At 41.5% G+C, this 18,255-nt stretch overlaps 1 protein-coding gene across 4 annotated transcripts in view; it reads right to left on the bottom strand.

Annotated features, from left to right (window-relative positions):
- Window positions 1–18,255, bottom strand: part of MICU1 (mitochondrial calcium uptake 1) — a 210,994-nt gene that overhangs the window by 137,798 nt on the left and 54,941 nt on the right. For all 4 annotated transcript variants that reach the window (XM_039368089.1, XM_039368090.1, XM_039368091.1 and 1 more), the window contains exon 3: window positions 8,693–8,873. In XM_039368089.1, coding sequence (XP_039224023.1) covers window positions 8,693–8,873 — 181 coding nt within the window. The remainder of the gene's footprint in view (window positions 1–8,692; window positions 8,874–18,255) is intronic.

The following is an 18,255-nucleotide window of genomic DNA, read 5'->3' as shown; positions in this document are numbered from 1 at the left end:
AGCTGGGACTGAGGGGTCAGGAACAGCAGCTGGAAGTGAAGAATCAGGAACAACAGCTTGAGCAGAAGACTCAGGATACTCAAGAACCGAAGGGTCTGGAGCCACCGGTGGAGTACTGAAGAGGACTGCGACTGTTGTCGTCAGGGTGAGGACTTCATGTGTGGGTGTCAGTGTATTTAATGACATGGAGTCCATGAAAGGCAGTAAGTCCTTGCAGGCTCCTACCAGGCTAATTCTTGGGGTGCTGAGACAAGTGATCAAGATGATCAAAACTATGCCTAATTTCAGTTGTCTCCGCTTAGACAGGGTTTTGAAGTGGATTGGTTGATATTTACCGGGTGTCTGAGGTTGAAGGTTGGCACTTTGATCTGAAGCTGCAAGTGCATAATGTTTTGGTCTATGTAGCATCTGTCTATTTGAACAGGCCAAGAGCTGAAGACTTTCTAGCCAGATCAGTTCTGTTATCTGCGTGGCAAGGTTGGGCCACTCCACTTGGTTAACAAAGTTCTTATTTGTTGGCACATGTTGCCATTGTTCAGGGCTTAAGGATGTTTCAATTCTTTTCTCTCTGTTGCTTACGTGGACGTAGAAGTGTCCACTTTGTTTGCAGATGTAGCTTGACATCACCTTGCTGTCTGCGTAGAAGGTGGTGGACTGTAGTTCAAGGCACAACGTCTTTGCTGTCAAGTTGGTCAGCTTTACAGCCAAAGTGGTGCCATATAGCTGTAACCTTGGTACGGTGTGGCCTTCTTGTATTGTTAGTCTCGCTTTTCCTAAGAAGACACTGAGACTGCAGCACTCCCCGCTGTAGACTCTGATGCATCTTATGGTTGCAAACAAGATAATGTAAGTGTGGCTCTCCCCGCTGTAGAGTGAGACGTATCTTAAGGCTGCAGACACCTTCGTAGGCACATCTAAGGAAGCATACAACTCTTTCTTCTGCACTGGGGCAGGTGAGCTGGAGACATACATGCGCTGCACTTGCATGCTTTGGAGACATTTTGGGAGTATGCTCCATGACTCCCAGTCTTGGGGGCGTTGTTTGTCTTGTTTGTAAGTCTTGCTTGTCTGGAACACGGTTGCTTCCAAAACAGGTTTGGTTGTTACAAGCGTGCGATGCTCTAGGTGCGGTTGGAGCACTGTTGCTACCAAAACAGGTTTGGTTGTCACAAGCATGCAGTGTTGTTCTAGGCGCGGTTGGAACACTGTTGCTACCAAAACAGGTTTGGTTGTCACAAGCATGCAGTGTTGTTCTAGGCGCGGTTGGAACACTGTTGCTACCAAAACAGGTTTGGTTGTCACAAGCATGCAGTGTTGTAAGTGTGGTTTTATGGGGTTCAATGGGGTAATAACAGTGGAAAGATCTTGTGGCACTCCCCGCTGTTCAGTCGTTGCCATCAGGTTCGATGTGGCAGCAATGGCAGGAGGATCTCGTGACCTAGGTGTCGTGTCATCAACTCTGTGGTAGACCAGCGAATCAGGTCATTGAGATTCCTCTGTTTGTCTACTCGGTCTTGGGGGGCTTGTGCCTGGCTGAGGTGCTCTCACCTGTGCATTCTGGAATGCACTTTGGTTGTCCACGTAGGTCTGTACGCAGCTACGACGCTCTTCATTTTCCAGTTGTTGCCTGTCTGGCAAGAAAGTGGTGTGCTGGAGTATTTTCTGAAGGCTTTCCACTTTAGCCATTTTGTCTGCCATAACTCTTTGGCTTTGGGTAAGTTCAAGTTCTTCTTGGGCGTCTTTTCTTTTGGCCTTCATTTTGGCTGCTATAGCCTTTCGTTTGGCTTCCATTTGAGCTGCTTCGGCTTCTAGCTTGGCCTCTATTTCAGCTTCCTCAAGTTCTATGGCTGCCAACTCCTTCTTTCTCTGCCTCTCCTCTTGTGCCATGCGAAAGACAGCTTCAGCAGCTTTAGCATCTATCATCATTTGTTCGATTTGTGAGATTCGGGAGGTTCGGCTATGACGGGAAGATGCCTTCGAAAGGCGGGAGGCGCCTGTGATATGCGGTTGTTCGGACATGCTGGAATGTGTCGTGGATATGTGGCGGAAAGATGAGGCTGTTCCAGACACGTGGGATGGAGCCGCATGCGGCCATTGGGATGGTGTATGTGAATAGCGGGAGACTTTGGACTCGGCTCTGTTGATCAGTCTGCTTTTCTGGCGAGGCTTGGGCTGTGGGGAACCCTGTGAACTCTCTAGAAACTTCTTACGTTCCTTGTTTAGTACCTTGAGGTTGTGCATCTCGCCATCAACTCTTGGGTCTCTTAATTGTTTCTGAATGTCCTTGAGTTGCCATTCAGAGTCCATCCATTGCTCAAGGGCATCTTCCTTATCTCTTTCTACTGCGTGTGCGCGTTCTGGGGAGAGTTCCTCCTTCTGTTCATGGTGGAGTTTGTACAATCTCTCCCAGCCTCTTTCATGGCGTTTGTAGATTGACTCCCATCTTTCCATCAGATGTGAGTGCATGGCTGCAGTGGGCTGGTTGGTGTATCTCAACTAGGCTGATAGGTTGAACCCCTTCTGCTAGATGCTCAGCTATGGCTAGGATAGGTTCAGTGTCCTTCTCAGCTATTTTGAAGAGAATTTGAAGAACTTCTCCCTTTGACCACTAGGGGTCGCTACTTGTAGATCAGCTTCTGAGGTGCTGTCTGTGGGTGGAGATGCCACTGGGTGCGTTCTCCTGTGTATGTGGGTACTTCAGTGCAGTTCACCCTTTCACCACTAGGGGTCACTTGCTGTGGGTCAGCTACCGGGGTGCTCTGGCTTTGAGGTTCACCCTTTGTCCACTAGAGGGGCTTCTCTGGGTGCGGTTAAAGGCTTGCGTGTAGAGCTCCCTTTAACCACTAGGGGGCATCTGGAGAAAGGCTAGCCAAATTCTTCCTATTGCCACGTTACTGCTAGTGAGCCACTGAGAGAATGTAGAGGTACAAACTCCCACCTGGCGTGTTGCAGGCTGGAACTCTGGGTCATCAGCTGTGATAATAGGTGAAGGCAATTGGCTCTTGCTTCCTTTCTCTCAAGCTGGAACAGCTTAGCCTTCAGCTTGAGTGAGTGAGTGAGTACTTTTGGTAAGTTCACTCTGTGCTCTCTAGGGGGTGTTAAAAAGGCTAGCCAAATTCTTCCTATTACCACGTTACTGCTAGTGAGCCACTGAGAGAATGTAGAGGTACAAACTCCCACCTGGCGAGTTGCAGGCTGGAACTCCAGGTCATCAGCTGTGATAATAAGCAAAGAGACTTGGCTTTGATTTCTTTTGCTTAAGTTCCCTCAAGCTGGAACAGCTTAGTGCTCAGCTTGGGTGAGTGAGTGAATGCTTCTGGTAAGATCACTGTGCCCTCTGGGGGGTGTTGGTAGCTTGGGATAACTTTAAGTGGCTTGCACTTTAACTAACAGATTTGCTCTGTTGTGTGCTGAATTAATTGTGGCTGTTGTGATTCAGCTAGAAAAAAAAATTGCATGACCACCAGGGGGTGCTTCTGCGATGATTCCTCCTTATAACATCGGCTGAAATTCCGAGCATACCTAGGGCTGTCACCATGGCAACAGATGAGTTCATTGAAAGGCAATAAACCTTGCTTTTGTCTGAACTTTAGAGGCAGTCATTAAACAGTTCTTTGTTTCAGGCTGTGTGATTCACTGGCAAAGAGGGGAGGGGGAAAAGCCCAAGCTCCTTTTGGTGTTAAAATTCAAACTTTTCATGCACGGAACAAAAGTGTAGATTTTTTGTTTTTCTTTCTCCCCGCTATAAACATTAATTTGAGAACAGGTCCAAGGCACTTTTACTTTGAGGGTTAGCTAGCAAGCGAATTAGCATAACAAACCTCTGAATCACTCCTTGAAAGCTGTTTTTTACACAGACATGCTGGCTTTGCTTTGTAGGCTTTTAAAGGCATCAAGAGAATCTTTACTTCCTTGAAGGTTAATGTAGAGAAAGGGCTAACCAATTTGATTCTCTTTCTTCAAACTGTTGCAGCTTTGAGAGGAGAATTAATCTTTGGCAATTTACTATTTGCTTTCAAAAGATGGCACAAATTATGAAAACACTTTCTTACTATTCTGACACAAACTTAAAGTGATCTCTTTTAAATCCTGTCAGATAGTTAACTCAAAAGAAACGATCTTATAATAAACAAAATATATTTTAATGAGAAAGATTACTTGCGTTCACGTTGTGATTAGTGCTGCTGGAAATACATCTTTGTTCATCTTTTAGATCATCCCTTTAGGTAAGAAAGTGTTATTGCTCTTCACACCATCTTTATGTTTATAGGGAGACCTTCCATGGCCCATGCTTCTTACAGACAAAGAGATTCCCATGTGGCTTGTGTCCAGGAAGTCTCCCAAAGACCTTTGGAACTCCTCCCACTGACCCATCCACATACCTAGCATTTAACCCAATAATTGCCAGACCTTCCAACATAGAGCTGGGCCATAGAGCTATATGGGCCATAGAACTATATGGGCCAGAGCAGGGGGAATAGACCAACAGAAATTGTTACATCAGTTACAGCTTCATAATTTAGCTGTTTCAAATTTGCACCATTATATGATGGAACAACAACCCCCTCCAGTGGTCACGGCAACATATGGGTTCAAACCAGGAGATAGAGTATGGGTGAAACACTGGAAATCAGACCCCTTGAGCCCAAGATGGAAAGGACCGTATACTGTTGTTATGTGTTCTCCTTTGGCAGTGAAAACCTTGGAGGGAAAGTCCTGGATCCACTGGAGTAGATTGAAAGAAGCTGCACCTGCCGATCCAGTAACTTACAAGGTGGAGAAAACTGACAAACCTTTGGTGTTGAAATTTACAAGAAATACACCCTGTCGAACCCTACCGGCAACGGGTTCTCAACACATGGTGTGAACAACGAACCCCGCTGAGACACCCCGGAAGCTGTCTCTCTACGCACGGTGGAAGATATGAGGATTCTACAGCTCGTAATATCTGTTAGTTATTTAATATGGGGAACATACACACACAAAGAAAGAACAAAAACACAGGGGAACCAGGGTTGTCGAAACTGCATCAAGATTACAAAACAAGGAAACCAGATAACTAAGACTTTGATTTATTATACAATGAAACCAGAAGGGTGCCAAGATAGTTCCCCTAGCTCCTGTACATACAATAGAACTACATATAAAGTTTGTAGAAAAGGGGTCCAAGAGCAGTGTTATAATCCGAAGTCTGATCCTGACAGCTGGGCCTTGCAGATCCGAACACATAGAACAAGAAGTAGTTCTAGGGACAAGGCACTAATAGGGATCTCCCAATGGAAATCCAACCCACACTCCAGTTTTAGCGTCACCTTTGATTTTGTAAAGCAGCTAATTATTGGACTGCAATATATGGTTGCGGAGGGATCAGTCATATCCACAGCTATATCCCAAACCGTAAGTACTTGTGCCCACCGGATGGATGTGCAGTCTCCACAGTCAAATGTAAGTGGTGATCATGTATTAAGTGGCGTACCCAAGACCCGAAGGAGATAGAACACATCTTGTTTGAAAAGAATAATACAAAAGCAGACTCCTGTGGAAGGGACAACTGTAATTTGGTGACTCTCACAGTCAAGAATGGCAGTTGGTTCCTGAAACAAAATAGATGGGAAAGAAAAAACTGGACGTTTGGGATAGAAATAGATGCCAACGGCTACAACCCAATATCAGAGGTAGAAGTCAAAATTATAACTGCAAAACATGAAACAATGTTAGCTTTATGGGAAGACAAAATGGTGCCCACTAAAGATCCTGAATCAGAGGTAGAATGATGGAAGTTTAAGCAAGAAAACTTCCAAAGAGGGGAATAAAGTAGAATAATGTAGAATAATGTGGAATAATAATAATAATAATGAAAAATCATTAAAACAATGTGTCTGCATTATTACTGGAATAAAGCTGTGTTAGCAATCTGTGACTAACCAAATGCACATTGCACTTGGAAACAATGTATGTAGCATAACTGTCCATTGTATGCCTGTGAGAAATGATTCTAATATGTGAGAAATGAATCTGATGTATTACAATGTAGATTTCTATGTGTGCCCCTTTGTTCCTGAGAAAAAAATATATAAAACTGTAGTTTGAACCCTCCCTCAGCATTCAGAATTGCTTGTCTTCACTGCTTCTGAACCTTGCGCAAATAAATCTCTCTGCTAAATCCTCTGGAATTCGTAAAAGTCTCTTACATTTTCTACAAGAGCATGGCTCTCAACTGGCTGATGAAACAAACTATATATGCTCCCATATGCTTCCTTCACCCTCAAGCCCAAATAAGGGACAGGATTGAAATTTGAGAGTGATACAAAAAATGATTACGAGTGCCTATTTACCCTGAATGAATTGAAATTCCCAGAGCCTATGTCTTATAGTATTAAAACACTGCATGATGGCCTGAACATTTAGGTGACAAGTTTTGGGAGGGATGTAAGGGATATAGGCCACATGATTGGGAAGGTTTTAATGCAGTGGTTCTCAACCTTTTTAATGCCGTGACCCCCAACCGGTCGTAAGTCGAGGACTACTCAACTTGTGCAGCACCGTTTGCAGAATGGGACTTTTGGTGGGCTCAGCAGGGCAGAGACAGCCTGGACAATTCCTATTGGCTTTTGAAAGCCAATAGAATTAGACTCTATTCAAGAGAGTCTATTCTATTGGCTTTCAAAAGCCAATAGAATAAAAGGGAGTAGCACAGCTAAGGAAAAGGGGGAAAAATGGCGGACTGCATTGTTTGGCGACCCCCATGAAATGGTTGTTTGACCCCAAATGGGGTCCCGACCCACAGGTCGAGAACCACTGTTTTAATGTGTTTAAGCAACGTGGTGGAACTAAGGTAACATACAACCGATATTCTTTGTTGGCATGGCACGTTTCTAGCTGTTTCAGAACTGTTGGTGAGACCGTTAAAAGTCGTTGGGGTTGTTTGAAATTGTTCTACCAGCAGAAGATCTGACTGCTGGCTCAGGAACGGATTCTATTGCAAATCAGGACTGTTTCCAAAGGAGGCAGAGGAGGAGAGGTCCCGGGGCTTATGGAGTGAAGGAACTGGATGAGGTTGTTGGCAGGCCCATAGGAAGGGAGAGAAGCTTTTGGAGGAGTTGGTGGTGGCAGCAGAGTGCTCCAGGGGCAAAAAGAAGTGAGTCCTCTTTAAGAAAAAAGTGGAAGAGATAGGATCAGAAAAAGGAAAGGAGATGAGCTTGTCCTGCAGGAATACAAGCTAATTTGAGAGTTAATCCACATGGAGCTCCGTTTCCATCTGTCCTGTTTGCTATCGTTCGCTCCCTAGAGATAAAATGGACGATCTGAAACTTGAGCTGGCCACGAACAAGGAGTGTACATTGGAGGTGGTGGCCCTGTGAGAGCTGTATGCAACGAAATTTCATTTTGATGTATGCCGATTGGTGTACATTCAAAGTGGCAATAAAGTTGTTGTTGTTGTTGAACATTTGTATATTACCTTTACAAAATCTTGAATAACTACTGAAGGACCAAATGATTGGAGAATTAAATTCTCCCAATTTTCAAAAAGGACAAAACCAGGAACTAGTTAGTTCAATCCTGATAACTGACAAGCTTCTGGAATGTACTATAAAGACAATGATAGTTAAGTGTAGAGTCAGAGGATAGAAACTCCTAGTTTAATAATAGTTCTTGTCAAAAACCATAATATAGTAAGCAGCCAACTGCAATCTAAATATGTCATAGCAATGTGAGGTGGCTACAAAAAAATTAAAAGCAATTTTTGCCTGCATTAAAAGAAATATAATTTCTAGATCACAGGAAATCATAATACTGCTCAGATCTCACTATAAATACTATGTCCAATTTTAGACACCATGTTTTAACAATTCTGACAAATTGGAAAATGTTCAGAGAAGGGCAACAAGGGTGATTAAGGAACTAGAATTAAGTCCTATGAAAAGATATACAATGGCATATTTAGCTCTGAGCTGGCTTTCATATTCCAGCTTAATTTTCAAAAAGGATAGCACATAATGAAAGTAAAGGTTTTTATGATTCCAGAATGGAGAAGAAAGAATAATCTAAAATAAATAATTCAACTAAATATTGGGGGAGTGGGGAACCCTTAATAATACAATACATTTCATAATGGAATCAATTATCCAAACAGATGGTGGACTTCCTTTCATTAGACACCCATTTATGCAAAAATTATTTTATTTCCTGCACTGAGCAAAGATTTAGACTTCATGGCCCAGATGACATCTATCATAACTAGAATTCCACAATTCTCTCATTCAAACTCAGAAAAAAAAAATCCAAATCCCATCTACATGTATGAAAAATAATTCATCTGATTTGCATCCTTGTTTAAACCATTCATTTCTATCCTTGTCATTCTCAAAAATATTTCTGGGATTATTAGAGGTTAAAGCACCAGACTATAAAGCAAGATGTTAAAGCACAAGGCTAGAAACCAGGAGACCGTGAGTTCAAGTCCCGCCTTACCCATGAAAGCCAGCTGGGTGACCTTGGGCCAGTCGCTCTCTCTCAGCCCAACCAACCTCACAGGGGAAAATAGGAGGAGGAAGGAGTGTTGGATGTGTTTGCCACCTTGAGTTATTTGTAAACATAACTAAGGCATGATATAAAAAATAAAGATAAATGGCCTGGGAAAAGGTTTCTCTTGACCACTAATTCAAATAAACCCAGTTTAATAAAGACATACCTTACGGTCTCGAAATCCAGAACGCTGCTTTTTCTTCTTTCCTTCTGCCTGAGAAACATTATTGGACTCTAGAGCTTTCTCCTCATCACTCCCTTCATTCACTACTTCTCTGTTTCTCATTTTCTCATCCATGGTGGTGGGCACATCATGATTCATGGAAGATGATGCTTCTGCATGGGCTCTAAGATAAAAATCAGGGAGGAAAGTTCTTCTGATTATTTAAAATGTCCATAAGAAAAAATTTCAGAAAAAATGAATGACCTCATCTTTAATTGTGCAAACTATTCAAAACAGGTAATTTATAAAGCACATTATCCCAGAGCAGGATAGATAATAATAGATGATTTTTTAAAAAGATAATAATAAAAAATAGGGTTTTTTAAATTTAAATCAGTTTTTTTATTTTTATCAAATTTATTTTAATAAAATGATTTTAGAGTAAAAATATATCTAAAGATAGTTTTCTATTTAAGATACATTAATAATTTAGTTTGTTCAGCAGGAAATGGAGCTTAGTGATGTAGCATGAGGCTGCATATTCTGCAATATTTACATTTTTGGTAAACTCATTCAATGAATCCAAGCTCTGCAAGCTGAGATAACATGCACTGCATTGATGCATTCACACAGTTTCACAGTAACCATGAGATAAATCATAAAACAAAGTTCAGGAATATTCCTTTATCCCATTGTTTTGCTACGCTACAAACTGTATGATTGTTTGAAGAGAAATGCATCTAAGTGCTTTAATTAAATAAAATAATTTGAGTAGTTCTCCAACTATGTGTGATTAACCTATTAACCTAAAATCGGTTATGATATCGCTTGTTTACTAACCCGACAGCTTATTATTCTAACTAGGAAACTTTCATTTTGTTTGCAAATAATAATATTAAAGATTCTAACTACCAGCAAGAATCTTACATTTAAAGAGCATCTGTCATTTCAGATCCATCATGGCAGCGCCTGTTAGCGGGCATCCACTCACCTGCTGTCCTCCACGTCCCTCACCTTGTTGCGTTACTGTTGTATCACCAGCCGTCCCATTAAAGTGAATGGGACTGTCAGTGAGTCAACAGTGGGTCAGAGGAGGAGCCGCTGCATGACAGAGTTGACAGTTGCTCTTTAAAAATTATGATTTAAATTTACTCGATTTAAATCAAATCCACCCTGTCCCAGAGAAAACACCTCCCCCCCCAAGTACTAAAACAGTACTGTGATTGCAAGCTTCACACCGCTATTCCCAGCTGTCTCTACCTGCATATATTTTCCTCTGCTGGTGCCAAGCACAAGGTCAGCTTTCAAAGGACATGGCTATTTTAACTCTTTGAAGACAGATTTCATCCACATAACAGAAATTCTTGCAAAGGGCCTGTTCCTTCACTTGGGTTTGCTATCAGCAGCCAAACTTCTACGCCTTTCCAGAAGCTTGCACAACTGTTTTGTAACCTGCCCCCAGTTGCTTATGAAGCATTTATAAGTAGTTGAATTTATGAAGCAGTTAAATGAGTCTGGAAAAAGATGCAACTGCTTTAATTGCTCCAAGAAATGTGCTTTGTCTAAGCTCCTGTGAGTTGTGAAGGACTTCTTTCCAAGGATATGCATAGTAACAATACAAATTCTGGTTTGAGTTACATGAAAATTCCTTGATTCTCATGTAATGCACCAGTTGGGCTTAATTCAAGCAAGGAATTCTATAATGAAGGAAGTACTGAAGGGAAGAAAAGGTCAAGAATGGAAATTGTGTGTTGCCTTAGCATCTGGACATTTATGAACAATAAGCAATGTCCAAAGATAACTGCTGAAATAGGTCACTGATTATTTAACAAAATGCAACAGAGACGTTTGCTGCAAAAATAGCAGCATATAATATAACACAGCAATAGCTGAATGTCTCTATGTAATTTGAATAGTTCACTCTAGGTACATGAACAAAAGCTGCAAGTATAATCTTAAAATACCCTGACAGAGTTGTTAAGGAAATCCACTCTAGTGTAGGTTAACTATTATTTTGATTACTATTTTATTAATTGTTTTGATTATTAATAATTGATCTAATTAAAGTTTGACTAAATCTAGGCAATGGCGACTGCTTGGCAAAATGCAATAGATGTTCTTTTGTTTTACTATTTGCATATACAAATAATATTTTGAAAAGCCCATCCTGGATTCCTGTTTAAAGGCTGATGTTGGAAGCCAATGGAGAAAATGAGGTCTCTGATTTTAGAAGACATAAATATAGGGGAAATAACCAGTGGAAAATAATTTGCTACCTACGAACAATAGAGAGAACAAAAGCAAAACTCTGAAAGATAGCACTTCAAATTCAGGGCACAGAATAAGCTAACTGAGAAAGAAAGATATCTCCACAAAATTCCTGTGGATGATGATATTCAGATTCAGAAGTAAACATTGGGGACATCCTTTCACCCTAGTGACAACAATGTTACAGAACAGGTGAGAGTATAGAAGCAAACAAAAGAGAAACAATTCTGGGATGTGGTCAAGAATCAAATTTACCAAGCCAATTGAAAACTACAGTGCTATCAAACTGTTTCCCCCTGACACACCCAAAATTAGGTATTTACTAGACAAACCTACACATTGATTTTTAAAAAAAATCTTAAAAGAATAAAATAACTGATAAAAAAGAAATTGAAAGTCAAGGAGAGACGTTTTAGAACTTTTCACCTCTGCCACGAAATCTACTTTGATTTCTTTAAAGACATTTACAAAATGATCAGATTTGGATGAGTTCCTATTCCACTGAAAAAAAAATGGCAATAATAACGTATATAAACCCATACTGAATTACTACAGGTCGTCCTTGGCTTACACCTATTTGTTTAATGGTTGTTCAAAGTTACAACAGCACTGAAAAAAGTGACAACTGTTCCTTGCAATTTGCAACCATGGCAGCATCCCTCTAGTCACATGATCAAAATTCAGCTAGTTGGTAATTGGCATGTATTTATGATGACTGCAGCCTGAAGCAAAGTCAATAGGGGAAGCTAGATTTGCTTAACAACCGTATGACTCACTGCAGTGATTTGCTTAACAACCATGGCAAAAAGGTCATAAAATTGGCTGTGACTCATTTAACAACTTAGCAAATAGTAATTCTGAACCCAGTTGTAATACAGGGCTACCTGTATTACAATGTAGTAAGTGAATATAGTTTGAGTCTGAAGGATCACAAGAAAGGCATAAAGTCATCCAGAAACATGAGCTTAAGCTCAATCCTTTTAAAAGTATCACCTTCCCCACTGGAAAAGTACATACATTTAAATTCTGTATTCATTTAAGACAGAAGAACTGAAAAAGTGGGATTTATCCTCAAAAGGAAGAAGGTATGGAAGGAAATAAGATGCGCAGTTCTGGCTTTGCTAACTCCTGATCATCCTTTGACAGATATTCTATGTGACAGACTTGAAAGTACTAATGTATTCAAGTAAAGTTGGAAACCCAAGGGAGGTACTAAACCATTCAGAAATGCTGCCAATGGCCTTTAAAATACAAAATCATTATGATGAATGCAAATTAACTGATGCAGCTCACGATAACACAGCAACACATCATATGCATCTTTAAAATGGGTGATGCTTCTGCTGAATAGCATAAATATTCATTTCCTGGTTATTGAATGAAATTCATTACGCAACATTCTGGAAACAAATTCTATTAAATTCCAGGAGAGTGTAATTAAACTGAAGCTACATTGTTACAATCTTATCTTGAGTTTCTTGGGAGTAACTCTTAACAGCACAATAGGTTTTACTTCCGAGTAGATATGACTCGGGTTGCAATGAACTATTTGTTCTTGTTGTTAGTTGCGAAGTCATGTCCGACCCATCACGACCCCATGGACAACATTCCTCCAGGCCTTCTTGTCCTCTACCATCTTCTGGAGTCCATTTAAATTCACGCCTACTGCTTCAGTGACTCCATCCAGCCACCTCATTCTCTGTCATCCCATTCTTCTATTGGCTTCAATCTTTCCCAGCATTAGGCCCTTCTCCAGTGAGTCCTTCCTTCTCATTAGGTGGCCAAAGTACTTGAGTTTCAACTTCAGGATCTGGCCTTCTAAAGAGTAGTCAGGGTTGATCTCCTCTAGGACTGACTGGTTTGATTGCCTTGCAGTCCAGGAGTCGCAGGAGTCTTCTCCAGCACCATAGTTCAAAGGCCTCAATTCTTTTGCGCTCAGCCTTTATTATGGTCCAACTTTCACAGCCATAAATTGCAACTGGGAAAAACATGGCCTTGACTATACATACTTTTGTTGGCAGGGTGATGTCTCTGCTTTTTAGTATGCTGTCTAGATTTGCCATAGCTTTCCTCCCCAGGAGCAAGCATCTTTTAATTTCTTGGCTGCAGTCCCCATCTGTGGTGATTTTGGAGCCCAGGAAGATAAAATCTGTCATTACCTCCATTTCTTCCCCATCTATTTGCCAGGAATTGAGAAGGCCAGATGCCATGATCTTGGTTTTCTTAATGTTGAGTTTCAAGCCAACTTCTGCACTCTCCTTCTTCACCCGCATCAAGAGGCTCTTTAGTTCCTCTTCACTTTCTGCCATTAGAGTGGGATCATCTGCAAATCTTAGGTTGTTGATATTACTCCCGGCAATCTTAATTCTAACTTTTGATTCATCTAGCCCTGACTTTCTCATGATGTGTTCTGCATATAAGTTAAATAGGCAGGGCGACAGAATACAGACTTGCAGGACTTCTTTCCCAATTTTGAACCAATCAGTGGTTCCATGTCCAGTTCTCACTGTTGCTTCTTGACCCGCATATAGATTTCTGAAGAGATAAATAAGATGTTCTGGTACTCCCATTTCTTTAAGAACTTGCCATAATTTGTTGTGATCCACACAACATAGCATAGTCAATGAAGCAGAAGTAGATGTTTTTCTGAAACTCCCTAGCTTTCTCCATGATCCAGTGTATGTTGGCAATTTGATTGCTAGTTCCTCTGCCTCTTTGAAATCCTGCCTGTACTTCTGGAAGTTCTTGATCCACATACTGCTGGAGTCTAGCTTGTAGGATTTTAAGCATAACTTTACTTACATGTGAAATGAGTGTAATGGTGCGATAGTTTGAACATTCTTTGGCATTGCCTTTCTTTGGAATTGGAATGCAAACTGACTTTTTCCAATCCTGTGGCCACTGTTGAGTTTTCCAAATTTGCTGGCAAATTGAGTGTATCACTTTTACTGCATGTCTTTTAAGATTTTGAATAGCTCAGCTGGAATATTGTCACCTCCACTAGCTTTGTTGTTGCTCAGCTTTCCTAAGGCCCATTTCACTTCACATTCTAGGATGTCTGGCTTGAAGTCAGTGACCACCCCATCGTGGCTATCAGGGACACTAAGCTTGTTCTTATATAGTTCTTCTGTGTAATTTTGCCACCTCTTCTTAATCTCTTCTGCCTCTGTTTGGTCTCTGCCATTTTGATCCTTTATCATCTTTGCATGAAATGTTCCCTTCATATCTCCAATTTTCTTGAAGAGATCTCTGGTTCTTCCTACCTTGTTGTTTTCTTCTATTTCTTTGCACCTTTCATTTAAGAGGGCATTCTTATCTTTTCTTGATATTCTCTGGAATTCTGCATTCAATTGGGTGTATCTGTCAGAATCCAATTATATTTCATCTTTAGTTATCAAATATAGAAAACCCCAATTCTGCCTTCTCTGGATTCTGCCATAAGAGGGAGAGAAGGGGGAGAACAAAGGGGCTTTATGGCCCTCACTTCCTTCAGTATACTTCTAAGGAACTGAATGTGTGTATTGCAACTTCAAAGAGTTTGAATGTGGTTAGCACCAAAAGGCCTCATCATAACAAAGGAGGCTATTTACCTTTCATGTAGTTTATCTGAAGTCTCCATCCAGACGGAAGAAAGGAGAAAAGGGGGTGGGATTGTGATGCCTGAAACTGTCACTGGAAGAGGGGAGTGATTGGGTGGGACTACTGGGGAACCCCTTAAAACCTCGAATGGGAGAGCTTGAACCCCAAGTCCTGTCTAGAACGCCTGCAACCATTTTCTCTTAATAAAGGATCCCTGTTGGAAGAATTATTCCAAGAGTTCTGTCTTCTTAAGATGCAAAGTGGGGTGGGTCCTTACATTATCTTTCTCCCTTGCCTTTCACTTCCCTTCTTTCCTCAGCTATTTGCAAAGCTTCCTCAGACAGCCATTTTGCTTTCTTGCATTTCTTGTTCTTTGGGATAGTTTTAGTTGCTACCTCTTGTACAATGTTGTGAACCTCCGTCCATAGTTCTTCAGGCACTCTATCAGATCTACTGTAATTCTTTAAATCTATTTGTCACCTCTACTGTATATTCTTCAGGGATATGATTTAGTTCATACCTGAGTGGCCTAGTGTTTTTCCCTACTTTCTTCAATTTAAGCCTAAATTTTGCAACGAGAAGCTCATGATCTGAGCAACAGTCAGCTCCTGGTCTTGTTTTTATTGACTGTATAGGGCTTCTCCATCTTTGGCTGCAGAGCACATGGTCAATCTGATTTCTGTGTTGACCGTCTGGTGATGTCCATGTGTAGAGCCGTCTTTTGGGTTGTTGGAAAAGAGTGTTTGCTATGACCATCGTATTCTCTTGACAAAATTTTATCAGCCTGTGCCCTGCTTCATTTTGTACTCCAAGGCCAAACTTGCCTGCTATTCCAGTTATCTTCCTACTTTAGCATTCCAATCCCCCATGATGATAAGGACATCATTTTTTGGTGTTGATTCTATAAGGTGCTGTAGGGCTTCATAGAACTGGTCAATTTCATCCTCTTCAGCACCAGTGGTTGGGGCATAGACTTGGACTACTGTGATATTGAATGGTTTGCCTTGGATTTGCACTGAGATCATTCTGTCATTTGGGGGATTGTATCCCAGTATTGCTTTTCCTACTCTTTTATTGACTATGAAGGCTACTCCATTTTTTCTGAGGAATTCTTGCCTGCAGTAGTATACCTGATGGTCCTCTGAATTAAATTCACCCATTCCTGTCCATTTTAGTTCACTGATTCCTAAGATATCGATGTTCAGTCTTGTCATCTTTTGTTTGACCACGTCCAGCTTGCCTTGATTCATGGATCTTACATTCCAGGTTCCTATGGAGAAAAGATCTTTACAGCATTGGACTTGCCTTTCACCACCAGATACATCCACAGCTGAATGTCCTTTCGGCTTTGGCCCAGTCGCCTTCACTCTTTCTGGTGCTACTAGTACTAGCCCTCTGCTCTTTCCCAGTAGCATATTGGACACTTTCCGACCTGAGGGGCTCATCTTCCAGCATCATATCTTTTTGCCTTTTGGTACTGTCCATGGGGTTTTCATGGCAAAGATGCTGGAGTGGGTTGCCATTTCTTTCCCCAATGGATCACATTTTGTCAGAACTCTCTGCTATGACCTGTCCGTCTTGGGTAGCCCTGCATGGCATAACTCATAGTTTTATTGAGTTACGCAAGCCCCTTCACCACAACAAGGCAGTAATCCATGAAGGAGAATGAACCTATACTTGATTACAAAGAAAGTGGTTTTGTTAAATTGGTGCAGCAAGAAGAAGAAGCATGATAATTTAAATGCTAATTAGGAAAGAAGTGAGCATTTAAAAGACCACAATTAGTTCCTATATGGATATGAATACTGAATACTGTCAAAAACAACATCAAATTGTGGTTCCACTTCTACCTAAAGCTTAGTCCAGCTGATCTTCTGTACCAAAATCCACCTTATATTTCCCACTATAAAATAATGTGAACCAAGTTGAGTTATAATAACAGAGTGCACAAATAGCATTTATACAAAGTAATAGAACATTCACCAAAACCTAATTGTCAAGAGTGACAACTTACAGCTACGTGCCTTATTGTTTTCATTGGTCATTAGAGTAAGGGGGGGGATGAAGCTTTAGATGGGTTAGTAAGAGAAACGAAACCTCTCCAGTTCTGCAGATGTTTGTTGAAACATAGACGTATGGAAACTTTTCAAGGACATTCTAACCAGTGGTAGCATTCAGCTGGTTCTCACCGGTTTGGTAGAACCGGTAGCTAATTTTTTTGTTGACTTTGGCAAACCAGCTGATGCCCTAGCCCTTTTTCTCAAAGCCTAGAACAGACTGCCAGAAGTGCATGGACACCACTTCCGGAAGTCTGTTCTCCCCCAGGCCTCCGAAGCTCAGAACAGATTTCCAAAAGTGGCACCCACACACTTCCAGTGGGCCGTTCTGGGCCTGGGAGGCCTCCTTGGCTCAGAACGGACTTCTGGAAGTGACATCCACACAGAGAACCAGTTGTTCAGATATTTGAGTCCCACCACTGATTCTAACCGTGGGAAAGAAGATAACAGAAGTTTCTCAAAATAACGAGAAGATGATTACATTAACTACATGAACATCTGGGAGGTTTGGCTGGGAATGTCATTGTTATATGCTTTGGTTAGATGTCTTGGATTTTTAATGTCAAGGTTCTTAATGTAAAATTTTACTGAATACATCGTTTCAGCACGCATGCAAGCAAAACCAGCTCTGGCAAAACCCCACCCAATCCCATATAGTAAAAGTATAGAATTTCCCCTCCTCTTCCTTGGTCAGGTCACGTTGCCCAATTAGGTGAAATGATACTGATATGAGAAAGTATCTCTGGGTCTGGTTGGTAAATTGTCCTTGGGTCTCATGGCTTTCTTGATCTTTTGAAGTCTGCATTCCAATCCCTTTCTCTCCCCCCAAGTTTGTTGGCCAGCTGAGAAGCAATAATTGTCAGATCAGCGAAAATGTGCTTTGAACTTGACATTTAGAATTAATTTTCCTTCGCCTATACGGGGGTCGGCAACCTTAAGCACTCAAAGAGCCACTTGGATCTGTTTTCCAGAGAAAAGAAAACACTGGGAGCCGCAAAACTTGCGTGTGTGGAGGGGGGAGAGTTTGATTGAAGAGTTTAATTAAAAAGAAATAGAAGCTGCTGTGCATGAGCTCGCTCTCTCTCCTCCCTCTCCCTCTCTCCGATCTTCTGCTCACCTGGCAAGCTAGCTTCACGCTCCAACAAGCTGACACACATTCTTATTGGGCTGGCTCTCTCCTGCCCTTGGTCTTCCAGTCCTCTTCCCCCACTCAGTGTGTGTGTGTGTGTGTGTGAGAGAGAGAGAGAGACAGAGAGAGAGAGCTGCTGCTTCCTGCTTCAACTCAGCAAAGGCAGAAGCCCCGCCCAATAAGCTTGTCAGCTTGTCTGAGAACAGTGTGAGGCCATTCACAGAGAGAGAGAGAGAGAGAGAGAGAGAGAGAGAGAGAGAGAGAGAGAAGGGAAGCACAAGTATCTCTCTCTGTCTCTGTCTCTGTCTCTGCAAATGGCAGAGGAGGCTGGGAGCCGCAGGAGAAGGCTCAAAGAGCCACATGCAGCTCTGGAGCTGTGGGTTGCCGATCCGTGTCCTATACCGTATCATCTATTTGATAAATCAGTAAGATCTTCAGAAATGAAAGAAATCCTGGACTTTATTTGGATACTTGAGCTGGAGGTTGACACTAATATTGCTTAAAGTACAACATAAACTGATTGAGACTGATTA

This window comes from Crotalus tigris, unplaced genomic scaffold (assembly GCF_016545835.1).
Source record: "Crotalus tigris isolate CLP2741 ecotype Arizona unplaced genomic scaffold, ASM1654583v1 scf7180000020625.271290, whole genome shotgun sequence".
Lineage (NCBI taxonomy): Eukaryota > Metazoa > Chordata > Lepidosauria > Squamata > Viperidae > Crotalus > Crotalus tigris.
The sequence above is the reverse complement of the archived record's forward strand: the minus strand, read 5'-3'. Positions and strand labels throughout refer to the sequence as shown.